A 24,524-nucleotide genomic window follows, 5' to 3' on the forward strand; every position below is an offset into this window, starting at 1 on the left:
TCATAAAGGGGCTATATGAGTCTGTTTGATTGTGCCCCAATGTAGTACTGAGCTGATTCTCTGCAGCCCCCTCACTGAGTTGCATCATCTGACACACAGGTGCCTGTGTCAGCGAGTTACTGGTTGCTAAGAAACAGTTTCAATGCAGCTTCTGGGAGAGTGACCCAGGCAGATCTCATGAACACTCCCAGGAGGCTGAGCCTGTCACTTTGGGTTCAGTTGTCAACCTTCTCAGGGTGATACACACCCTGCTGCATTGTACTGTCTCCATTTATATTTCCAGTACATGAGGATTGTGCTGCCCTATTGTTTCCAATGATATAGTTTGAGGGTTGTCGAAAAAGGAAAAAGTTGTAAGCTGGGACATATGAACAATTTTGAGGAAAGAGTACACAAGAACGCTTAATGAAAAATCCAGTACTTATGGTTATCCTACTATTGCCTGATTAATGGCATAAGACTTCCTGGTATTTGGCCATGGAATGTGTATGTTGTTGGATAGAGTCAATATTAGAGTGGTGCTGGAAAAGCACAGCAGGTCAGGCAGCATCCGAGGAGCAGGAGAATTGATGTTTCAGCCAAAAGCCCTTCGTCAGGAAAGGGCTTGTTGTTGAATAGGCCAGTATGTCTTGAACATCCTTCTTCAATCACAGAAATTATTAGAAAAGCTCAGCAGGTCTGGCAGCATCTGAGAAGAGAAATCAGAGTTAATGGGTCCAGTAACTCTTCCTCAGAACTGATGGTAGCTTGGGAAATGTCAGTTTTTATGGAGAAGATAGGGTTGGGTGGAGGGAATAAGGAGTAAATGATCGGTGCTTGGGGATAGAGCCCAAAAAGAGAGAACAGTTGAACAGTGTGATGTGGCTGTGGAACAAGTTTTAGCAAATACCTGGTCAAACACCAGCAGCAACAATGAAATTAATGTCAGTGGACAACAGAAAAGATTGGAATGGACATCCTGTCGGAGAGGGGAGCAGAACTTCTTTAAGATGGCTATGTCTAGAAGAGAAGTGGCAAGAAGTTAAATATTAAATAAAAACCAAAAGAACTGCGGATATACCTTTTTAAACTGTTGCAGTCCTTGAGGTGACAGGTGCTCTTATGAAGGGAGTTCCAGAGTTTTGATCCAGTGATAGTGAAAGAATAACGATATAGTTCCAGATTACAGTGGTGAGTGGCTTGGTAGGGAACTTGCAGGTGCTGGTGTTCCCATGTTATTGCTATTCTTGTCCTTCTGGATGGCAAAGGTCGTGAGTTTGGAAGGTGGCCTGAGATGATCCTTGGTGAGTTAATACAGTACATCTTGTAGATGGTTCACAATGCTGCCACTCCAAGTGGTGGGATATTGAAAGTAGTAGGTGTGATGCCAATTATGCAGGCTGCTGTGTTCTGCATGATGCAAGCATCTTGAGTGTGATTGCAGTTGCACTCATCTGGGCAAGTGGAAAGTGTTCCATCACACCCCTGACTTGTACCTGTAGACAGGAATCAAAAGATGAGTTCCTCACTGCAGAATTTCCTGGCCTCCTGATTTGTTCTTGTAGCCACAGTATTTATAGGGCTAGGCCAGTTCAATTTCTGGTCAATGATAACCCCAGGATGTTGATAGTGGGAGTGGTACTTCTGCCAATGCTTGTCATGGGGCAATGATTAGATTTTCTCTTATTGGGAATGGTCATTGCTTAGCACTTGTGCGGCACAAATGTCATTTATCACTTCTCAGCCCTAGACTGGATATTAACCAGATCTTACAGCATATGGACACAGGTTGTTTCAGTATGTGAGGAGTTGCAAGTGGTGCTTAACATTATGCAGTCATCTACAAAAATCTCCATTTCTGACCTTATGATGGAGGGAAGGTCAATGATCAAGCAGTTGAAGATGGTTGGCCTGGGACACTGCCCTGATGAACTCCTGCAGAGACTCTGTGAACCTGAGGTAACTGACTTCTACCAAACCATCTTCCTCGGTGCAAAGGTGTGATTCCAATGAGAGCTTCCCCCTCTTTCCCATTGACTCCAGGTTTGCTAGGACTCCTTGGTTTCAAGCACAGTCATTCTCACATCTCTGAAGTTCAGCTCTTTCATACATGTTTGAACCAAGGTTGTATGAAGTCAGGAGCTGAATATCCCCAGCAGAACACAAATGAACATCAGTGAGCAGGTTATTGCTGAGTAAGTACCAACATAATTGGGCATTAATTGATTAGACAATTCTATATCTAGAAGGAATAAAGAGTTCAAAATTGCCAAACCCCGTAAAAAGGAGTCCAAGTGGCACCAATACTAATGGAACTCTATTTTCAGCTCTACATGACCAGTTAACATATTTTGCTGGTACTCATAGTTTCCAAGCTTTAAGTATGTGCAGCCAGGAGTTGAAAACTCGACCAGTACTAACTTCAAACCTAACTCCAACAATTTCTGGTTAAAATGCATTTTAGGCTTCTAACTGTGGAACGGGAATAGTGTTGATAAATTAGTACTCGAAAGTTCAGAACTACTTGAGTCATGATGGGCAGTAAACTGTCCAAAAGGATTAGGGGCTGATCAAAAACGCTCAAATGGTAAGGCACATTTAAAATTTACTAGATTCATACATTGCACATCTTTCATTTACACTCCCGGGTGACTGGGACAAATATGTGCAAACGAGAGGAAATTTGTGTATAAATAAAATTTAATGAGATTTGATAAAACATGCAAACTGAAATTGCTGAAGGCCATTATAACTTTACCAGATGGATGGGTCATGTACAGGTGAAACTGGAGGTGCAACAATTAAGGCAAATATCTTTAGTGTATGTAGGTGTTGCTGTCCTTGGGAGGATAGCCTTAATCTAGATTGTTCTTGTTGCCTTTCAAATGAATTTGCCTGTACCCCGGAGAGTCAGTGAATTAACAATGGGCATTATTTTCTGTCACCTTGAATAGAAATAGCAAACAGCGTGGCAAAAGGTGATAGTAACCTCAGCTTACCATCCCCACATCACTTAAGTGAACTCTCACTGCTTGAGAGAACAGGCACTGTCACCTGTCTTCCCAAATCCCTAAAAATGTACATGAAAGACTATATCAGGCTGTTGATTGTTTCTCATCCAATAAGCCTGGAAACAGACACTGAGAGGGTATGCCCATGGAACATAAGCAATGATGGTTTCATTATTCCAGGGCACTTGTGGGTGGTGATGACTCTCAAGGTCAGCAATCAGAGTTGAAAAATGAAAAAAAATATAGATAATGTTATTTTAACCAGAGTTTTGATTCTTTCATGGAATCAAGGAGGTGTTTGTTTTGTGTTTCCTTAGACACTCAATGGGGATTGGCTTAATGATGGGACACTTGTCCAGCTCCTGGTTCTCATGGCAACATAGAGGATGTGGATAATTGATTTCCATCTTCACTATCTTTTCCTTTCTTCTTTAGGACATTAGTAGCATTGTGAAGTTCAGCTTAATTTGACTCTTAGTCAAAGCAACTAAAACAAAGCTTTTCATATTCTCTTCATAGCAGCTCATCTCCAGATATCAGACTCTAAACACCTGGAGTAGTCTGTACTATTTATCTGTTATATGTGGATGTGAAAGGGTTAATACTGGGGAGGGCCATAAGAATCACTTCCCCCAATCCATTATGATTTATGTAGACGACTTAGGATCTTGAATGAGTGAGACCTTCATGGGTCCTCTTCATAGTCTTTCTAACAATGTGTATCATATCAATGTGACCAGGAGCTAGTTGCTAACAGGCAGGAAACTATATCTTGTCAATTTCAAGAGACGCTTTTAGGTAGATCAGTGCTGGTTTTTCTCTACCGCACTAGACCGAGCAGGTCTACACTTAATCAGGGTGATGGCAGCAACCTTCCTCCTGAGCAGCAGCTTGTACAGAATAATGAGATTACATCACCATCCAATAGCACCCACTCCATGACTGGCCCTCCAAAATTTTAATAGATGCTGTTTTCAATGTAAACGTCCATCTGTAATGCATAATTATAGACACAAACATTTAAGTTGATTCTGACATTGGTTTCAAATTCAGTAAAAATCTACTGGTGTGCCCTCTCTGCTAAAGTAGAACATGTAATATTTTAAAGTGAAATTCCTTCATTATAGAAGACCAAAGGATAATGCAATTGATGTGTTTAAGAGGATTAAAGAAGTTGAAACCATTTTCTTTGGGGGTGGAGTCATAATAATGGAGTGGACCTGCACATAGGTAGAAGTTAAGACTTAATTTGATAAATAAACTAAGCAACTGAGGCTTGATTTTTCATTTTGTCAGGTCACCATTGAGGTGGTGGATGATCCTCAGGCAGAAATTGAGATGGATCTCCTGAAGGGGAACCGCAATGACTGGTCCATATCCTCAGCGGAATGGCTGTCCTACAAAGACATCTTCTGGCCCTTGTTTTGGGAGTATCCAGACTCAGCCGAAGTTGGCAGTTTGGATTCCTCAAACGGGATGGACAGCGATGAAGACGATGACTATGCTGTTGAATATGAAGGAGAAGACACAGTCCTAAGCACTTTGGATGGTGTCTGGGATAGAAGCTGGCCTTTGCAAAATAGCTGGTCTTCCAAGGAGAAGTTTAACTATGGTGAGTGCATTAAAAACATGAGTTCCTCTGTGTGTTACTAGGCAGATATTTCCAAATCCCATTTCTCTCCCTGTTCTAAGCAAGACTAACAAATTAATGCTGTATTTGGCACTGGCTGATCTATAGAAGGTAATTTTAACCTAATCCACTTGTCAGCAAACTAGCTAAGTGAGATTGGGTGCCTGTTTTACAAACTGCGAGGTATTTTCCTGATCTGATACAAACTAGTCCAGTCACTTTTAGACAGATTGGATTTAAATTGAGCCCATGACAATCTTAAAATCCATTGCGGTCAAGTGGCTGCATTATTGACATCATTATTCTGGGCATACTGCACAGAGGATCAACAGCTGACATACCTGACATTCTATAGACACCCACTCTGAAGGCAGTTTATGTCTTTAATTCTTCATTTCCCGCCATCCTTTCACTTCCCAAATCAAGGGGATGATTTTTCCTCTGCATGGCATCATTGTAAATTTTAAAAATTACAATACAGCCGAGTTTTTAAGAGTGTAGCAGTAGTTGTAAGTTCTCTTGAAAAAAAATCACATTCTCCTTTCTTTCATTCCCTCTCCCTCTCCCTCTCCCTCTCCCTCTCCCTCTCCCTCTCCCTCTCCCTCTCCCTCTCCCTCTCCCTCTCCCTCTCCCTCTCCCTCTCCCTCTCCCTCTCCCTCTCCCTCAATCAATCATGTGGGTCTCCTAATCCCAGATTAATACCATCTCCTTGCACAAGGTAATGGAAAGTGGGATTGCTAACCCTCAGAATCAATAGGTTTTGAGAATGAATGGAACATATGGGGGTTGGTTAGCTCAGTTACCTGGATGGCTAGTTTGTGATGTAGATTGAGGTCAACTAATGAGAGAGCAGCCCTACGGTCCTCTGGTACTAAGGCAACTTGACAGGGTTTCAATGCATACTGCTGTTTTCTGCACCAAACTTTAGTCATCTAGTCAATTGAGATAACATATCCTGGAATCTTTGTTTCTACCTAATTGTATTCCTGGCAGTCCTGTGTCTCCGCCTGTTTGATGTATCTCAAGGTCTTGCTGAGTAGCAGTACCTAGTTATTGGTTTCCTGATGATTGGGGGCCTCAATGGTTTAACAGATATTTAGAACTTGTCGACGGCTACATCAGCTCACATTTTACTTGGACAGATAACTGGTAACAGATTCTTTTCTGTTGTGACCATTCTGAAGTATTTACAAAAGCTTATTTTCAGTTCTGTGTGCTCTTACAATGTCACTTTTTTCAATATTTTAATCATTGCAGGTTCAACATTCAATTGTCAGGAGTTCTTACAGGTGATACCAACTGATCAGTAATGTTGGTTTAAACTTGTTGATAGTTCCTTATAGGTCAAACAATAAATGCATTGTTTTAACCTCATCATTTTAAAGTCCGCTTACAGAGAATATTGCTAGAGAACTCTGGTTCATATCAGTCGCTTCATGGCAACACTCTCAGGCACTGATTATAAAATCTTTTCATTAATAATGTTCATAAATACCCAACATAACCAATACACTCAAAAAATGACACTGGATTCATACAGTGCCTTTAACCTACAATTGACAAAATGCACTGCAGCAACGCATCAAATCTCCTTTGACAGCAACTTCCAAACCAATAACCTCTACCACCTAGAAGGACAAAGGCAGCAGGTACACAGCAACACCACTATCTGCAAGTTCCCTTTAAGCCACTCACTGTCCTCACTTGGAAATGTACTGCATTGTCGCTGTGTCAAAACCCTGGAGCTCCTTCCCGAACAATACTGTGGGATAACTTTTGCCATGTGGACTGCAGTGGTTCAAGAAAGTAGCTCATAGGGCAGTTAGGGTAGGCAATAAATGCCCACAATCCATAAATGGTTTAAAAAATGCTAGCTAAATATCCCAAGCTTCTTCAGAGGATCACTGTCAAACACAATTTAACCTTGAGCCATACTAGGAGATATGTGATCAGCTGACCAAAGCATGGTCAAAAAGTAGATTTTAAGGAGCATCTTAAAGGAGAAAAGAGAAAGTGAAGAGAAGGAGAGGCTGAGGGAGGATTCCAGAGTTTTAACGTTTAAATAAAGAAATATACACTGATGGTGGAGCAGTTGATATCTGGGATGTACAAGGTCAAGATTAGGAAGAGTGCAGGTGTCTCAGAGAGTTGCAATGGTGGAGGAAGTCACAGAGTGTGAGTGTGGGGTGGGGGTGGGGATAACAATGTGGAGAGCTGAAAATATGTTGCTGGAAAAGCACAGCAGGTCAGGCAACATCCAAGGAACAGGAGAATCGATGTTTCGGGCATAAGCCCTTCTTCAGTACATTTCCTTGGATGCTGCCTGACCTGCTGCGCTTTTCCAGCAACACATTTTCAGCTCTGATCTCCAGCATCTGCAGTCCTCACTTTCTCCCTTAACAATGTGGAGAGACTTCAAAACAGACTGTGAATAGAATTGGACCCATTTTAATTAGTTGACAAAAAGCAGCCACTGTTACAGTCTGGATGTGAATTCCTTTTCTGGTTATTCTAACTTGAGCTTTCTTTCTGAAATAACTCAACGGAGCCCAGTGTCCCTTCACCAAATCATCCTTCATTTACACATGTGCGGTATATGGACTCTGGCTCACAGCCAGTCCCTAGAGTACTGAGAATCTCTGAGACTCCTGTTTATAACTATTAGCCAAGACTCCCTGATTGGCCCAGGTTAACAAACCCAATTAGAGATCTTATACTCAGAGATCCGACTGGCCCTCATTCCAATCATTACACTTTCATACAATTTAAGATATTGATATGAAAAGGACACCTGTTTGTGGTGCTAATTTCCTTCTTGGGAGCCATTGTGAACCACTGTGACCCAATGTCACTAGTTAATGGTAATCCTAAAACTATTCGTATTATATTATTGGAGAAAGTAGAGAATCATCTTCTATTGTGAAGGATTTTACCTGTTTGATAATATTAACTTTCTGAAATGTCCACAATTAAAGGTTTCATTAGAAAGACAACCATTCACTCTGAGTGAAAGGGAGCCGGAGAGAACTCAATGGCTCTGTTAGTAAATGCTTTGAGGAATTCAAACACACAGATCAAGGAGGTTTTGGGGCAAGGCTGAGTTAGGTAACCTCAATCAAAGCAGTTGTGGTGTGATATGGGCAAGAGAGAGAGAAAACACCCAGGAATCCTAGTTCTCTTAGTAGTTGTGTTAAAAGGTGGACGTTAAAAGAGAGAAGATTCATATGTTCAAACCTGAAGTGCTATACATCTATCCACCTCCCATCACCACCCACACCCAATCTTAATCCATACCTGTCACTCAGTGTCCAAATTTTCAGAAGAAGAGTATTTGGCAGGTGAGGTACCAGGAGAAGTATGGTCAGCTGGGTGAAGCATCAGGAGGGAGATAGTCAATAGGGCATCAGTATTTATCCTGCAGTATGGTGCTTCCATTTTGTAAGAATACTGGTAGAACTCACTCAAGAGGACACACCAACTAGCATTTAGCATGCACATTCAACATAGGTAAGAAAATGAGGGTGCAAAAATTTTGAAAATGGAGCATAATGTAGGAAAATGGGAAGTCATTAACTTTGGCAGGAAGAATAGAAAAGCAGATACTGTACTGTAAACGAAAGAGCCTTGGGAAAAGTTGATGAGCGGAGAGATTTGGGAGGTCAGGTCCATTGTACCCTGAAGGTGGCTGCACAGGTGGATAGAGTAGTCAAGAAGGCATATGGTATGCTTGCCTTCATCAGACGGGGTATTGAGTATAAGAGCTGGCAGGTCATGTTAAAATTGTGCAAGACTTTGGTTCGGCTGCATTTAGAATACTGTGTACATTTCTGGTCACCACATTACCAAAAGAATGTGGACGCTTTGGAGAGGGTGCAGAGAAGGTTTACGAGGATGTTGCCTGGTATGGAAGGTGCTAGCTGTGAAAAGAGGTTGAGTAGGCTAGGATTGTTTTCATTAGAAAAAAGGAGATTGAGGGAGGACTTGATTGAGGTTTACAAAATCATGAAGGGTATAGATAGGGTGAATAGAGATAAGCTTTTTCCCAGGGTGACGGATTCAATAACGAGAGGTCACGCTTTCAAGGTGAGAGGTGAAAAGTTTAAGGGGGATACACGCGGAAAGTTCTTTACACAGAGGGTGGTAAGTGCTTCAGGACACATTGCCAGCAGAGGTGGTAGAGGCAGGCACGGTAGATTCATTTAAGATGCGACTGGACAGATGCATGAGTAGGTGGGGAGCAGAGGGATACAGATGCTTAGGAACTGGGCGACAGGTTTAGACAGTAGATCTAGATCGGCTCAGGCTTAAAGGGCCCCCGGAACAGCCCTGTTCCTGGGCTGTAAATTTTCTTTGTTCTTTGTTCAGATTATTATTTAAATGGGTGAAGATTGCAGGATTCTGTGGCGCAGAGATCTGGATGTCTCCATACATCCATTACAAAAAGTTAGAATGCAGATGTCTCAAGTGATTAGAAAGGCAAATGCATTGTCAGCTTTTATTACAAGGGGAACAGAATATAAAAATAAAGAAGTCTTTGCTACAACTGTACAGAACATCGGTATGACCACATTTAGAATATTGTGTAGTTTTGGTCTCCTTATTTAGGGAGGGATGTACTTGAATTGGAAGTAGTTCAGAGAAGGTTCACTCAGCTGAGTCTAGGTATGACAGGATTGTGCAATGAGGAAAGGCTAAGTTGATTGAGCCTATGCACATTGGAATTTAGATGAATAAAAGGTCTTCTTATTGAAACATTTAAGATTCTTAAGGGCACGTGACAGCACAGGTACCCAGACCATGTTTCCTTTCTGGGCATAGGTGAGAGGTGGAATCTAGAACTGGGGCATAGTTTCAAAGTAAGAACATGAGCAATTTCTTCTCTCTGAAGGTCATTAATCCTTGAAATTCATTACCTCAGGAGTACTGGAGGTAGGTCATTGAATATCTTCACCTCTATGTTATACAGACTTTTAATCCACAAATGAATTGAGGATTACAGGGGGCCACAGGAAAGTGGATTCAAGACCATAATCAGATCAGGCATGATCTTATTAAATGGTGGAGCAGGCCCATGGAGCCAAATGGCCAATTCCTCTCTTTAAAAACTCCTAAGGCATTTCCCAGGAAATTTGATACCTAGCTACATAAGGAGCTATTAGGTCATACGGCTAAAGGTTAGAGCAAAGAGAGAGGTTTTAAGGAGTTTTGCATGACCACACCAGCTTATGTCCAGTGTTGTCCATGAACTGTGAACTTGTATAGCTCATGTAGCCTTCTTTTTTGTTCGTTGAAGGTACCACTTTAAAAGTAGCTAGCAGCAAGATTTGCCCTTAAACAAGATAAAGGTTAGTTTATTACCTAACCATTGCTGAAATTTGCTAAGCTTAAAAAAAGTGATAGTTATTAGTTAAAACAGAGATTAACAAAGATTAAAAGTATGTACTGTACTGATAAAAGATAGCTATAAAGATGCAAGTAAGATTCTGGCAGGCCTGTTACTTTGGAATTTTGTCTCTGGGCTGAGGGGGGATTGAAAACTTGAAGTTGGAATTCAGCAACTGTGAAGGCTTCTGTGGTTGAAAAGTTATAGGTTTCTCCCACAAATGCACTAAGCAGAACAATTTCTCGAGATAGCATAGGCCCAACAAATTCAACCTTTCCTCATGACACAAGACCAGCTTCTTGGAGGCAGTGAGGTGACCTTTTTGTTTAAAATTTACAGCACTGCAACATCTGGCCCTTAGTCGCCTGATTCAATATAACAGTCATTTAGCTGGGTTGCTTTTTCCCCTGTGCTCCCTTGGGCTGAGAACTGTCTTTCTCTGATAATGTCTGAGTTCTTGGAGATCTGACAAAATAGTGCCTCATCATCTGTTTTACATAGATCAGTACTTGATATGGCTGCTATGTTAATTTTCATGAATCCTTATTTGACAAAGAGAAGTCAATTATGTTCGAATTTCCTGTGTTGTCCTTCCAGTTTCCTGTTTTCTCAGAAGCGTTGAAATTTCATGTACTTTAGCAGGACCCATTGTGTTGTCCCAGGATCAACCAAATTCTAAACGTCTCCCTTTGTGACTGATGCTAACATAATACAACAGTCTTTTTTGGTTGTCAACGAACCAATGAGATAATCATGTGACTTCTGGGAACCACCATGTAAGGTAGTTCATCCATGCTAAAAATTAAAGGGTCACACAGCAGGTTAACCATCTTTACTAAATTAACATTGTAATTAGATAGTCATGACAAGTGTTTTAAAGAAGATAGATGGGTGGTGAGGTTTAGGAAGGAAATTATACATCTTAGGGCCTCATCTTCAAAAGGGCAATAATAGAACATTTTAAACTCAGGGATGCACAAGAGTTCAGGATAGTGGAGCGCAGATATCTTTGTGGGTTGTGGAGTTGGAGGAGATTGCAAAGATAGGGAGAGTTGAAGACATGGAGGGATTGTAAATCAAGGATGAATATTTTTAAATCAAGATGTTGCTTGACCAAGTACTAGTACAGGTCAGTAAGCACAAGGGTCATAGAAGAATGGGATATGGTATGAGGCAGGACAAAGGCAGCAATGCTTCAGATGACCACAGATTTACAGAGGGTAGAATGTGGAGACCATCCATGCATTGGAAAAGACAAGTCTGGAGGTGACAAACAGTCATAGACTCATAGAGATGTTCAGCATGGAAACAGACCCTTCGGTCCAACTTGTCCATGCCGACCAGATATCCCAACCCAATCCAGTCCCACCTGCCAGCAACCAGCCCATATCCCTCCAAACCCTTCATATACCCATCCAGATGCCTTTTAAATGTTGCTATTGTACCAGCCTCCACCACTTCCTCTGGCAGCTCATTCCATGCACATACCACCCTCTGCGTGAGAAAGTTGCCCCTTAGGTCACTTTTTATATCTTTCCCCTCTCACCCTAAACCTGTGCCCTCTAGTTCTGGACTGCCCCACACCAGGGAAAAAACTTTGTCTACTTATCCTTTCCATGCCCCTCATGATTTTATATACCTCTATAACGTCACCCCTCAGCCTCCGACGCTCCAGAGAAAACAGCCCCAGCCTATTAATCCTCTCCCTATAGCTCAAATCCTCCAACCCTGGCAACATCCTTGTAAGTCTTTTCTGAACCCTTTCAAGTTTCACAACATCCTTCCGATAGGAGGAGACCAGAATTGCACGCAATATTCCGAAAGTGGCCTAACCAATGTCCTGTACAGCCGTAACATGACTTCCCAATAAAGGCTTGGATAAGGGGTTTCAGCAGCAGATGAGATGAGGAAGACGTGAAATTAGTTGAGCGACGTTATACAGGTGGAAATAAGAATCTAGCAGTCATAGCTCAATACTTATTTCGGGGATGAATATGACACCAAGACTACATATGTACTGGTTTAGCCTCAGGCAGATGCCAAGGTCTGTGGTAGTAAATAGAGACCTGAATGATAGTAATGGCTTTGATCTTCCCAAATTTAATGGGAGTTAACTTTTGGCCGTTCAATACTGACGTTGGACAAGCAAAGTAATGCTTTAGAGGGAATGGTGGTAAGGTAGAGCTGGACCTCATCAGTACTGTGACAGAACTATGGCTTTAAGAACCGTATTTTGTCCTTTTTTTAATAAAGAAAGATTAAGACAAAGGTTAGAGCAGTCTGCTCAAAGCCAATTCAGTAAACACCCTGTGAGGCATTGGATTCTTTTTTAAAATTGGAACAATACAAGCAGCCTGAATGGGTGGGATCAAGCTCCCACAGAACCAGGATTTTTAGTTTTAGTTTTCAGCAGTTGCTGGGGTCCTGAAGCTAGATGTGGAAGCTCTTATTCCTCACTCTATTGCAGTTAAAACTGGGGTTCTGTTCCTGCTGCTAGAATTGTATGTGAAACTATCTATTTTACTGATTTTGCCTTTGCCAAGAGTGTTTATGGGATGTTACTATATTGGAACAGTTAGTTAGAAGTTAATACAGAGTAGTTAAAAGATATTTTTGTCTGTATTTTAACTGTAGTGTAAAACCAAAAGTAGTGTGTTTTGCTTAAAGTCGAGTAGCTTGACCAATCGAATTACATCTGGAATGCAATGCCTAATACTTCCCTTTAAAATAAGAAAAAGTTAGGGTCTAGGCTATCTCCTTTAACATACTTTGAGGGGGTTTTGTCTGATCCATAAAAGACTGGGGACACTTGTTGGAATCAAAATCTCTAATTTCAGGTTGGGTCTAGGATTATTGGATTCAAGGACAATGAGTATTGAGTGTTGGTGTTCTCTTTTTGGATGTTGAATTTAGTGGGTTTAAATAAAGTGTGCATTGTGCAGGAATGGCTCTTTCAATGACTAAGAATTTTCTGGAGGTGGAAGAAGTGACTTCAGGGGTTTCATAGAAAGTGAACAAGTCAAAGAAGTTGGAATCGGCAGATAAGCTGGAGTTGGGGTTGCCTTTGTGCAAAAAGGGGAAGTAATTGCTCAATATTTACAATGGCAAAAATATCATTGGAATCTTTGGAAATGGCTGAAATTCAATTGCAACTGAAGCAGCTTGAATATGAAAAGGAAATGAAACAGTTTGAATTATGATTGAAAGCAGAAAGACAGAATAGCTCTAGCAGAGGGGTGAAAAAAAGTAAGGCCCCTAGCAGAAGAAAGGGAGTTTTTGAATTTCAGATGTTGGAACTGAAGATGACTTAAAATGGTGGAGATAGAAAGGAAAGGTCGGAGTAGTGATGGAGAGCAATCCCATCGTAGCCAGATGGGATCCCTGGTGGGATCTTTTTCAACATGTCAAAGCATTGACAAAGTTTGATAAGAAGGATGAAGGGCTTATGCCCGAAACGTCGATTCTCCTGCTCCTTGGATGCTGCCTGAGAAGGATGTAGAAGCCTTTTCCATTTCATTTGAGGAAATGGCTAAACAAATAAGCATGTGGATGTCGTTGATTCAAACAAAGTTGGTAGATAGAGCTAGTGAGGTTGTAGCATCATTATCAGAGGAAGTATCTGGGGAGTAAGATGGGGTGAAAAAAATCCATCTTAAGTGAATTCAAGCTGGTACCAGAAGTCCACAGACAACATTTTAGGAATCTAAGGAGGGAACATGGTCAAACATTCATTGAGTTCATTCCGTTCATTGAAAGGATCAAAGTAATTTTGATCGGTGGATAAGGGCATTGAAGATAGATCAAACATGAGAAATGATTATTTTGGATGATTCACTTCCTGAAGTAGTGAGAACTCATGTAGAAGAGCAGAGAGTTAAAACTGCAAGATCAACAGCTGAAATGGCAGATGATTATGATTTGGTTCATAAATTTGGCTCCAACATCAATTTCAATCTGTGACGGATAGAAACTGGGGAAAAGAGAAACCCTCAGATGGTAAGGAAAAAGGAGATCTCACTGAAGACAGTAAAGATATTTTGCCGTAGGGTAAAAAGGAAATCTTCAAGGGGGAAAGAGAAGTAAAAAAGCTCTGGTGTTTTCACTGTAATAAAGTAAGCCACATGAAGTCGCAGCATTGATGGTTTAGAAAAAGCACTGGGAAGACATATGGGAAAACAGGATAAGCCAGTGATTTTTGTTGAAGTGGTAAAGAACAGCACGGTGGAAGCTAAAAAACTGCAAAAGAATGCACAACCTGATTAGGGGTTGGTTGAGAAGAAAGCGCAAGATCTCTCTAAAAATTTACTTGCATGGGTAAGCTTTATTCATGTATGTCAGAAGGAGCATTAAAAATTAAGATTTTAAGAGATGTCGTAGCAAGGCAATCTTTGGTGAGAAATGAGGAGGTATGTAATTCAGAAGGAATATTGCCAGAGAAAGTGGTAACATGTGGAATTCATAGTGAGAAGACGAGTGTTCCATTATATAAAGTGAAGTGGTGGTAGGAGTAATAGAGAAATTCTCGGTTCCAGAAATTCAGTTTATTCTTGGTAATGATACAGTTGGATCACAGGTGGGAGTGATTCTTACTGTGGTTGAAAAGCCAGTGGAAAATCAGGCAACTGAGGTGTGACAGGAAGTATATCCACAAAAATGAAGTTTCGATGAGGAAATGGAGACCATCACATAATCAGGCGGATGGGAAATGGGCAGAAGTTTATCAAAGTGTATTACCGATGGGTTGCAGAAGTGAGGTGTTGCAGGTAGCACATGAGTTACCATTAGGAGTTCATTTGGGAATAAGGAAAACTCAAGCTAAACTACAAAAAGATTTTTATTGGCCTGGACTGCATAAGGATGTGATTGACTTTTGCCAAACATGTCATACCTCTAAGGTAATTGGAAACCTCAGGTAGTCTTAATACCTATTCCCACATTTGAGGAACCTTTTCTAAGAGTCTTAATTGATTTCAAAGGACCCCTATCTAAAACAAAAAGTGGGATCAGTATTGTTGACCAATACTAGGTGTGTCTACTAGATTTCCAGAGGCCATCCATTAAGCAGTATTATGGCTCAAAGGATTAGATTAGATTAGATTTCCTACAGTGTGGAAACAGGCCCTTCAGCCCAACCAGTCCACACCGACTCTCCGAAGAGAGATCCACCCCCCTTTGACTAATGCACCTAGCATCATGGGCAATTTAGCATGGCCAATTCACCTGACCTGCACATCTTTGGACTGTGGGAGTAAACCGGAGCACCCGGAGGAAACCCATGCAGACACTGGGAGAATGTGCAAACTCCTTACAGACAGTTGCGTGAAGCTGGAATTGAACCTGGGACCCTGGTGCTGTGAGGCAGCAGTGCGAGCCACTGTGCCGAAGAAGAGTTACTCAAATTTTTTACTAGATATGGACTACCCACAGAAATACAATCGGATAAGTGTGAGATTTTACATCAAAATTATTCAAGAAAGTTATTGATAGTTTAGGAATAAAACAATGCAAATCAATTGTATATCATTCAGAATCACAAACAGCATTATAACAGTGGCATAAAACTTTAAAGATCATGTTGAGGGCTTGTCGTCAAGACTACTTAAAGGATTGGGATAACGGAATTCCATTTGTACTTTTTACAATTAGGAATGCACCTAATTAATCAATTAAATTCAGTCTATTTGAATTAGGTTTTGGGCCTGTGGTGAGGAGACCACTGAAATTAATTAAGGAGAAATTAGTGAGTCAGAGTTCAGAAACTACATAGTTGGACTATGTGTCAAATTTTAGGGAAAGATGAAATAGAGCTGTTAAGTTGGATAGATAGCATATAATGAAATGGGAAGCAGACTAAAAATCAAAAATTTGTAATTTTGCTAGCGATAAAGATTTAGTGTTATTAGCAATGGTAGGTGAACTTTTAAAGGCAAAGATTAGTGGGTCTTATCAAATGGAAAGAAAATTGAGTGAGGTGAATTATAGAGAATGTCATGTGAGTATGTTCAAAGGGTATTTTGGTAGGGAAGGAAAGCAAAATGAGAATGTGTTACTGGTTACAACACAGTGAAGAACCAAGTTCAAATTGACTGATAAGATTGATAAGTCTCCAGGGCCAGACCAGATTTATCCTAGGCTGCTCCGGGAAGCAAGAAAGGAGGTTGCTAAGCTGCTGTCAAGGATATTTGTCTCCTCACTCTCCACGGGAGTCATACCAGAGGATTGGAAGGAGGCGAATGTTGTTTCTCTTTTCAAGAAGGGTAAAAGGGAAATCACTGGCAATTATAGACCAGTTAGTCTTAGGTCTGTGGTCAGCAAAGTTTTGGAAAGAATTCTGAGGGATAGGATTTATGACTATTTGGCAAAGCAGTGATAGTTTCGGTGATAGAAAGAAGTGAAACTATCATTCTAACAGATGAAAGGCTTAACAGACAATCAATTTTTCAATGTATAATTTCAGTTACATCACACTGCAAATTTTTGCTATAAATTCTGTGTTACGATCGAGCCCTCCACAATCACCTGATGAAGGAGCATCCCTCCGAAAGCTAGTGTGCTTCCAATTAAACGTGTTGGACTATAACCCGGTGTTGTGATTTTTTTTTAAAAATAATGAGAGGAATAGATAGAGTCAATTAGATTACTTACAGTGTGGAAACAGGCCCTTCAGCCCAAAAGTCAACACTGACCCTCCGAAGAGCAAACCACCCAGACCCATTCCCCTACACCTAACACTATGGTGTAATTTAGCATGGTCAATTCACCTGACCTGCACATTTTTGGACTGTGGAAGGAAACCGGAGCACCCGGAGGAAACCTACACAGACACAGGAAGAATGTGCAAACTCCACACAGACGGTTGCCCGAGGCAGGAATTGAACCTAGGTCTCTGGCACTGTGAGGCAGCAGTGCTAACCACTGTGCCACCATGCCGCCCAGAGACTTTTCCCCAGGGCAAGTACGAGAAGTCATAGTTTGAAGATATTAGGAGGAAGGTACAAAGGAGACGTCAAAGGTAGATTTTTTACACAGAGTTGTGAATGCATGGAATGCGTTACCAGCGGTGGTGGTGGAAGCAGAATCATTGGGGACATTTAAGCGACTGCTGGACATGCACATGGATAGCAGTGAGTTGAGGGGTACATAGGTTGTTACTATATTTTACATTAGGATTAAATCTCGCACAACATCGAGGGCCAAAGGGCCTATTCTGTGCTGTACTTTTCTATGTTCTAAATTATTCTGAACTGGACATTGCTCAAATTAAATCAAACAATGAGAAAGTTCTCAAAACATTTGATAAATTATTGAGTAACCTTAGAGGAAAATCAAATGACCTGAAGGAGTTATTACAATCACATCGGGAAATATGTGGGAATAAGTTGGGAAGTACTAATCTGATTATGATGGAGATATAGGAAATGCTGTTCCAATTAAATTATAAACTTAACCCTCTAAAGTTGGCACAAGTTCAAAAAGAGATTGAAGGCATACTCAAAGACAATATAATCGAAGTGAGTTGCAGTAAATGGATCTCACCTATAGTAATGGTGCCAAAACCAGATGATACCCAAAGATTATGTGTGGATTATCGCAAAGTCAATGCAGTTATAAAATCTGATTCATATCCTATTTGGAAAACTGTATTGAGAATGTGGGACAAGTAACCTATTTTAGAGTTGGAGTTAGAACATAGAACATAGAAGAATACAGCGCAGTACAGGCCCTTTGGCCCTCGATGTTGCGCCGATCCAAGCCCACCTAACCTACACTAGCCCACTATCCTCCATATGCCTATCCAATGCCCGCTTAAATGCCAATAAAGAGGGAGAGTCCACCACTGCTACTGGCAGGGCATTCTATGAACTCACGACTCGCTGAGTAAAGAACCTACCCCTAACATCTGTCCTATACCTACCACCCCTTAATTTAAAGCTATGCCCCCTCGTAATAGCTGACTCCATACGTGGAAAAAGGTTCTCACGGTCAACCATATCTAAACCCCTAATCATCTTGTACACCTTGCTAGTATCCTCTGTTACTCAGAGGATACTAGCAGGCACATTTATCTGAAAGAGCAAAGGAAATGTCAGCTTTCATGATGCTGAATGAACTGTACCAGTTTTAAGTCATGCCCTTTGAATTGATTTGAATTTAGTGTCACGTGTAGTGAGGCACAGTGAAAAGCTTTGTGTTGCGAGTAATACAGGCAGATCACATAGTGAAATAGCATAGATAGTAAATAATAGGTAAACAGCGGCAAAAACAAAAACACAAGTACAGACAAATGCTAAGAGTTTGTGAGTCCATTCAGTATTCTATCAACAGTAGGGTGAAAATGATTTCAAAACAAGCTAGTGTGGGTGTTCAGGCTTCTGTACTTTCTCCCCAGTGATGGAGGTTATAGAAAAGCATTGCTAGGGTGGGATGGATCTTTGAGAATGCTGGCAACCTTTCCTTGACAGCGGGCCTGGTAAATGGATTCTATAGATGGGAGGTTGGCCTTTGTGATTGTCCGGGCCAAGTTCACCACTCTCTGTAACTGCCTCCGATCTTGAATGCTACAGTTGCCATACCAGGTAGTGATACATCCAGACAGAATGCTCTCGATGGCGCACCTATAAATGTTGGCAAGGATATTCATCGTCATGCCAAATTTTCTCAGCTGCCTGAGGAAGAGGAGACATTGTTGGGCCTTTGTAACCAGTGCATCCACAAGGAGAGTCCAAGAAAACTTGTTGTGGATGACCACTCCCAGGAGTATGACACTCTCCACTCGTACCACCTCTGTACTGTTAATGTGTGTGTTTGTCTGTGTGTGTGTGTGTGGGGGGGAGGGGAGGGGGTGGATGAGATATATCCCACCTAAAGTCAGCCACATTTCACAGACTAACCAATCAAGTCATTTCAGGGTTACCCAGTTATGTGGCGTACATCGACAATCTGGTGATTTTTAGTCACACATGAAAGAAACACTTGGAGCACCTATTGGATTTGTTTCATCAACTTTGGCAGGCATGCTTGTTGATAAACTTGGCTATGAGTTAGTTCGCAAAAACCCAAGTCACGTTCATGGGCCATGTCATTGGACATGGACAAATGGCCCCAAGGATGTGAAAAGAGAAGCTACTGGGGAGTTTTCCTCATTGATGAGAGGGAAGCACTATAATTGCTGGGACTGTATGGTTGTTATCAGAAGTTTGTATTGGATTTTAGCAGTGTATTGCTCCACTGACTGACTTATTGAAGAAGTGCAGAAAATTTCAGTGGACAAAAGAATGTCAGAAGTCATTTAACAGTCTGAAAGTTGTGTTAACCACTGCCCCAGTGTTAGCCATACCTCATTAGGCAAAGCCATTCAAAGTGACTATTGAGTCAAGTGATGTAGGTCTCAGTGCTGTACTCTTGCAAGAAGATAGAAAAACTTATTGGGTATCTTTCCAGAAAACTGAATAATAATCAACAGAAGTATTCTATAATTGAGAAGGAGACTGAATTTGGTGTTGGCTTTACAACATTTATATTGCCAGTAATGAGTCTGAGACTGTTGTGTATACTGATCATGATGCCTTAAAATGTTTGGAAAAATTTAAGGATAAAATTTCCAGACTGTTTAGATGGAACTTATTATTGAAGCCATTCAATTTGAAAATTATACATGTGGCAGGATGAGAGAACATAATTGCTGACATGCTGTTGTGACTTTGATGAAGGAACTCGGAAGCATTTAGTAGCAGAAAAAAAAGGTCTGAAATTAACTATAGGAGTGAATTTTTGAATGCTTAGAGTCAATGTAATGTATTTGTATTGTAGCATACTAATATCAAAAGACTAAAGGTTTTTAAAAATGAAGCCATCTTTCTATATTGATAGTTCACTTTAAGAGTGGAGGTGTGACAACACTGTGGCTTTAAGAGATCTATTTTGACCTGGTTCTTTTCTGAAGAAAGGTTGAGATGGACATGTTAAATGATCTGTTACAAGCCAATAAAGTAAACAGCTCGTGAGGCCTTGCTTTTTTGAAAGTTGAAACAATAGAAGCAGCCTGAATGAGTGGGGCCAAGATCCACAGAACCAGGTTTTTTGGTTTAGCTTTCAGCAGTTGTTGGGGCCTTGAAGATGGATGTGGAAGCTCTTATTCCTCTCTCTGTTACAGTTAAAAGGTGGGGTTCTCTTTTTGCTGCTAGAATTGCATGTGAGACAATCTATTTTACTGAATTTGCCTTTGCCCAGGGTATATTTATGGGATGTTACAATATTGGAACAGTTAATTAGTAGTAGTTAATACATATGTATAATTTTGTTAAGCATTTTGATAAACAGTTAAGCCAATTCTTTAATTTTACTTTTTATTTTGTCTGTATTTTAACTGTAGTGTAAAAATGAAAGTAGTGTGTTTTGCATAGTGTCAAGTAGTTTGGCCAATCGGATTACATCTGGAACGCAACACCTTAAGCTTATCTTTAGTATATAAAAAAAAAATCAGGGTCTAGGCTATCTTCTTAATATATTTTAAGGGAGTTTGGTCCATGACAGTATACATGTGCACACTCTTGTCATAGGAAGCACTCTCCTGTTTTACCCTGTAACACTTTGCTAGGCCTTATGTAGGTCTAATGTAGATGGAGGCCCAGACCTTACACTGCCTTTGATATGCAGAACACATTTACGATTTGGGTCTTCAGGGATCACTGGCAAAGCAAACTTTCTCTCTGTTAATAACATCAGATCTGCTCACTGCCACCACCCTCTCTTCACCTGTTACTAAGCCCTTTATGTGTGATCTATCCTGCTTACTGGATTCCCTGGGATTTCTCTGCTCTCCCACTCTCCTGTAGAAAGCTTCCATTTGTGGATCAATGCTTGAAGAGGGGAAAGAGCAGGGGAGCATGATTAAATGAGATAACTCTGTCGAAGGGCCAGCACTGTCACAATGGGCCAAAGGCTGTCCTTCCAAGCTGAGGTTCTGTTTTAAATCTTGAGGTTTGGAACAACCTTGAGGCCATGGAGAAGGAAAATGACATTTCCGGATTGTTTGTCGACTGATTAACTGATGGACTTTGTTCCAGTTCCAAGTCACTCTGTTGTAAGATTGATTGTATTACTTTCTTCTCCTTGCTGGAGTTATTCCAGAATTAAAATATTGAAAGGATGGCATGAGCAAGACTCCAGTCGATGCCTCGAACCCTTGCTGTAGAATGTGTGTTTCCAGGGCTGAGGTAGTTAGGGCAATCCTGGTGTGGAAGGGAGTTCCAGGTGAAGACAAAGGGATCCTGGAAGGGAGTTCCAGGTGAAGACAAAGGGATCCTAGAATATGTGTTTACAGATATATAAATGAGAATATTCTGTTCCTAGTAAAATAGTTTGTCACATGAAATCCATATGCAGTATCACTTGCTGCTCACAAACATGTGTGTTCACCAGATGTTGAAAATACTCAATGTGCTGTTCCAGATGGTGAACCTGATATTCTGCACAGGGCTGTGTATCAAATAAACTACGACCAGTGTCAACTGTGGATCAGTTGATAATGTATTTGTATAGGAATCGCCAGATCAGGTATCCCAAGTAATTCCTACTCCAAATACTTGTGTTCCCAAATCTGGGCTGATACTCTAGTGCAGTACTGAGGGGGTGCCACACTGTCAGAGGTGCCAGCTTTTGGATCAAATGCGAAACCAAGCCCTTAGTGCTCTGCCAGATGTGCATAAAAGATCCCATGACATCATTTCCAGGAAGAATTGCCTACAGTTCTGGTCACAACACTACCAGAAGGATATGGAGGCTTTGGACAGAGTACAGAAAAGGTATGTTGCCTTGCTTGGAGGATACTAGCTATGAGGGGAGATTGAACAAACCTAATTTGTTTTAATTTGAATGTTGGAGGCTGAGGGGTGACCTGACAGAAGTTTACAAAATTATAGGTGGCATGGATATTTAGGATAGAAATTACTAGGGACATAGGTTTAAGGTAAAAGGAGGAAAGTTTAAAGGAGATGTGGGAGGTTGTTTTTCTTTTACACAGACAGTGGTAAGTTCCTGGAATGTACTACCAGATGAGGTGGTAGAAGCAGATACAATTGCACCATTTCAGAGGAATTTTACAGATATATGAATAGACAGGGAATAGAGAGATATGGACCAAAAGGTTTTCAGTTTAGAAAGGTGTGTCAGCACAGGTTTGGTGGGTGAAAGGCCTGTCCCTTTACCGGACTGTTCTTTGTTAAGAATCGATGAGTCATCCCTACTTTCCTGGTCATTATTTATCCCCCAATCAATTTTACAAAAGTATTGTCTATCAAGTCACTATCATCTTCCTGTTTGTGGGAACATGGTCTGCACAAATTGACCGTGCATTTCCTACATTACATGTGTGACCACGCTTCAGAATGACTTCACTGGTTGCAAAGTGCTTCAAGGCATCCTGGGAAAGGCACTGTATAAATGCAAATTTCTTTGAACTGGTTCATCCTAGCTGTCAGGGCAAATCTTTCTTAGCCTCTCAAAGAAGCCATTCTTCCTTTTGAAAAACTCTGAAAAGAACAGTCTCATGGGTGGTACAATTGCTCAGTGGTTAGCACTGCTGCCTCACAGTGCCAGGGACCCATGTACAATTCTAACCTCAGGCTGTGTGAAGTTTGCACGTGTCCCTCGTGTCTGCGTGGTTGTCTGCTCCAGTTTTCTCCCACAGTCTAAGGATGTGCAGGTGGTTTAGCCATGATAGATGCGGAGTTTATAGGGTTGGGATGCTCCTTGGACAGTTGGTGCAGACCTGATGGGCCAAATAGCCTTTACCTGCACCGTAGAGATTCTATCTTACCACCTATGTGGTTCTCTGTCTTCCCTGTATATTTAAGCATACAATCGTAATTCAGCTCTACTCCAGCAGAGTAGATACTTATCCCATATTAAACATTCCTGAAGGTGATGCAATTTGGATTATGTAAAAGTTTCTACTTTGCAGTGAAAATGAAAAGAGAGCAGATGAACAGATCATTATCTATCATTGTAACACCATAATAACCAAAGCAATGTGAATAAATGCTTCCTACTTTCTACTAATATTCTCTCCAGATGCACAATAACCTATATTAATCCACCTACCTTTGATACAAAGTGTTGTGTGTGGGTATGTTTGATTTCGAAGTGGTTTAGCATTGATGTAGTAGACACCTTTCTGATCTAACTAGAAGAATCTTGCTGAGTAAACAATAGGAAGTTTATTGCAACTATTTACAGATTAATGAAATAACCTATATTACTACAGAGGCTGTTACAGCACACTAGCCTTCAGATCTGACTCCTTTACTTTGACCCAGTCTCTTTGACATCAGATTATGACTACACTCCAAGAGGTATTAACCCCTTCAATCTCATGTGCAACATAGTGATTTCTGTCCCCATCAGGAAAGGATTCCCTTGAGGTTGTAGACAGTCAGCATCCAGCACATCAGCTAGTGGTACATTCCATAAGCTGTCCATCCCCTGGAGCAAAAACCTAGATTTTAGGTAGCTCTCACTCAGAAGCCATATTTCAAGCATCCCAGAGTGTGTCACTGGTTTGTCAGGAGGTCCTAGCCTCACCTAGGTCAGTGCTAATTCCTGCCTCAGTTACTGACAGTAATTGTGATGTTCCATTGGGAACATCTTCTGACTAGGCGAGAAGTGAGGACTGCAGATGCTGGAGATCAGAGTCAAGATTAGAGTGGTGCTGGAAAAACACAGCAGGTCAGGCAGCATCCGAGGAGCGGGAAAATAGACGTTTTGGGCAGGAGCCCTTCATCAGGAATTCCTGATGAAGGGCTTTTGCCCGAAACGTCGATTTTCCTGTTCCTCGGATGCTGCCTGACCTGCAGTGCTTTTCCAGTACCACTCTAATCTTAACATCGTCTGAATGTCCGACGATCTAAATTACTTCAACGTGTGGGGGATTACAGGACAATTCCACTACAGTCTAATCCAACAGCGATAAAATGGTAGCAGAATGGGAGAGTCAAAAGTGTGGAAATGGAGATGGAGAGGTTCAGGAATGGGAGGTAAGTGTCCGAGGTGGTCCAGGTGAATTTGAGGTCAGGGTGAAAGGTGTTGGTGAAGTTGATGAACTGTTCAACCTCCTTGTGGGAGCATGAAGTAGCTCTGATACAGTCATCGATGTAGCAGAGGAACAGGTGGAGGGTGGTGCCAGTGTAACTGTGGAAGATGGACTGTTCCACGTACCCGACAAAGAGGCAGGCATAGCTGGGACCCATGAGGGTACTCATGGCTACATTTTTGATTTGGAGGATGTGGGAGAATTGGAAGAAGTAGTTACGGGTGAGGACCAATTCAACCAGGCAGAAGAGGGTGTCGGTGGAAGGATACTGGTTGGAATGGCATGGGAGGAAGAAACTGAGGGCGCTTGAAGGCCTTCATCGTGGTGGACAGATGTGTACAGGGATTGGATGTCCATGGTGAAGATGAGGCATTGCGGAGCCAGGGAAACGAAAATCTTGGAGGAGGTGAACGGCGTGGGTGGTGTCCCAAC

General features: G+C 41.3%; 1 protein-coding gene across 2 annotated transcripts in view; it reads left to right on the plus strand.

The window, feature by feature from the left end:
* The window catches only part of ism2a (isthmin 2a), an 85,902-nt gene that overhangs the window by 30,775 nt on the left and 30,603 nt on the right, over positions 1 to 24,524 (plus strand). For both annotated transcript variants that reach the window (XM_087989628.1, XM_043697045.2), the window contains exon 3: positions 4,287 to 4,602. In XM_087989628.1, coding sequence (XP_087845754.1) covers positions 4,287 to 4,602 — 316 coding nt within the window. The remainder of the gene's footprint in view (positions 1 to 4,286; positions 4,603 to 24,524) is intronic.

Source organism: Chiloscyllium plagiosum, unplaced genomic scaffold (assembly GCF_037043375.1).
Source record: "Chiloscyllium plagiosum isolate Xiang-an unplaced genomic scaffold, Cpla_swu_hap1 HiC_scaffold_8, whole genome shotgun sequence".
Classification (NCBI taxonomy): Eukaryota; Metazoa; Chordata; class Chondrichthyes; order Orectolobiformes; family Hemiscylliidae; genus Chiloscyllium; species Chiloscyllium plagiosum.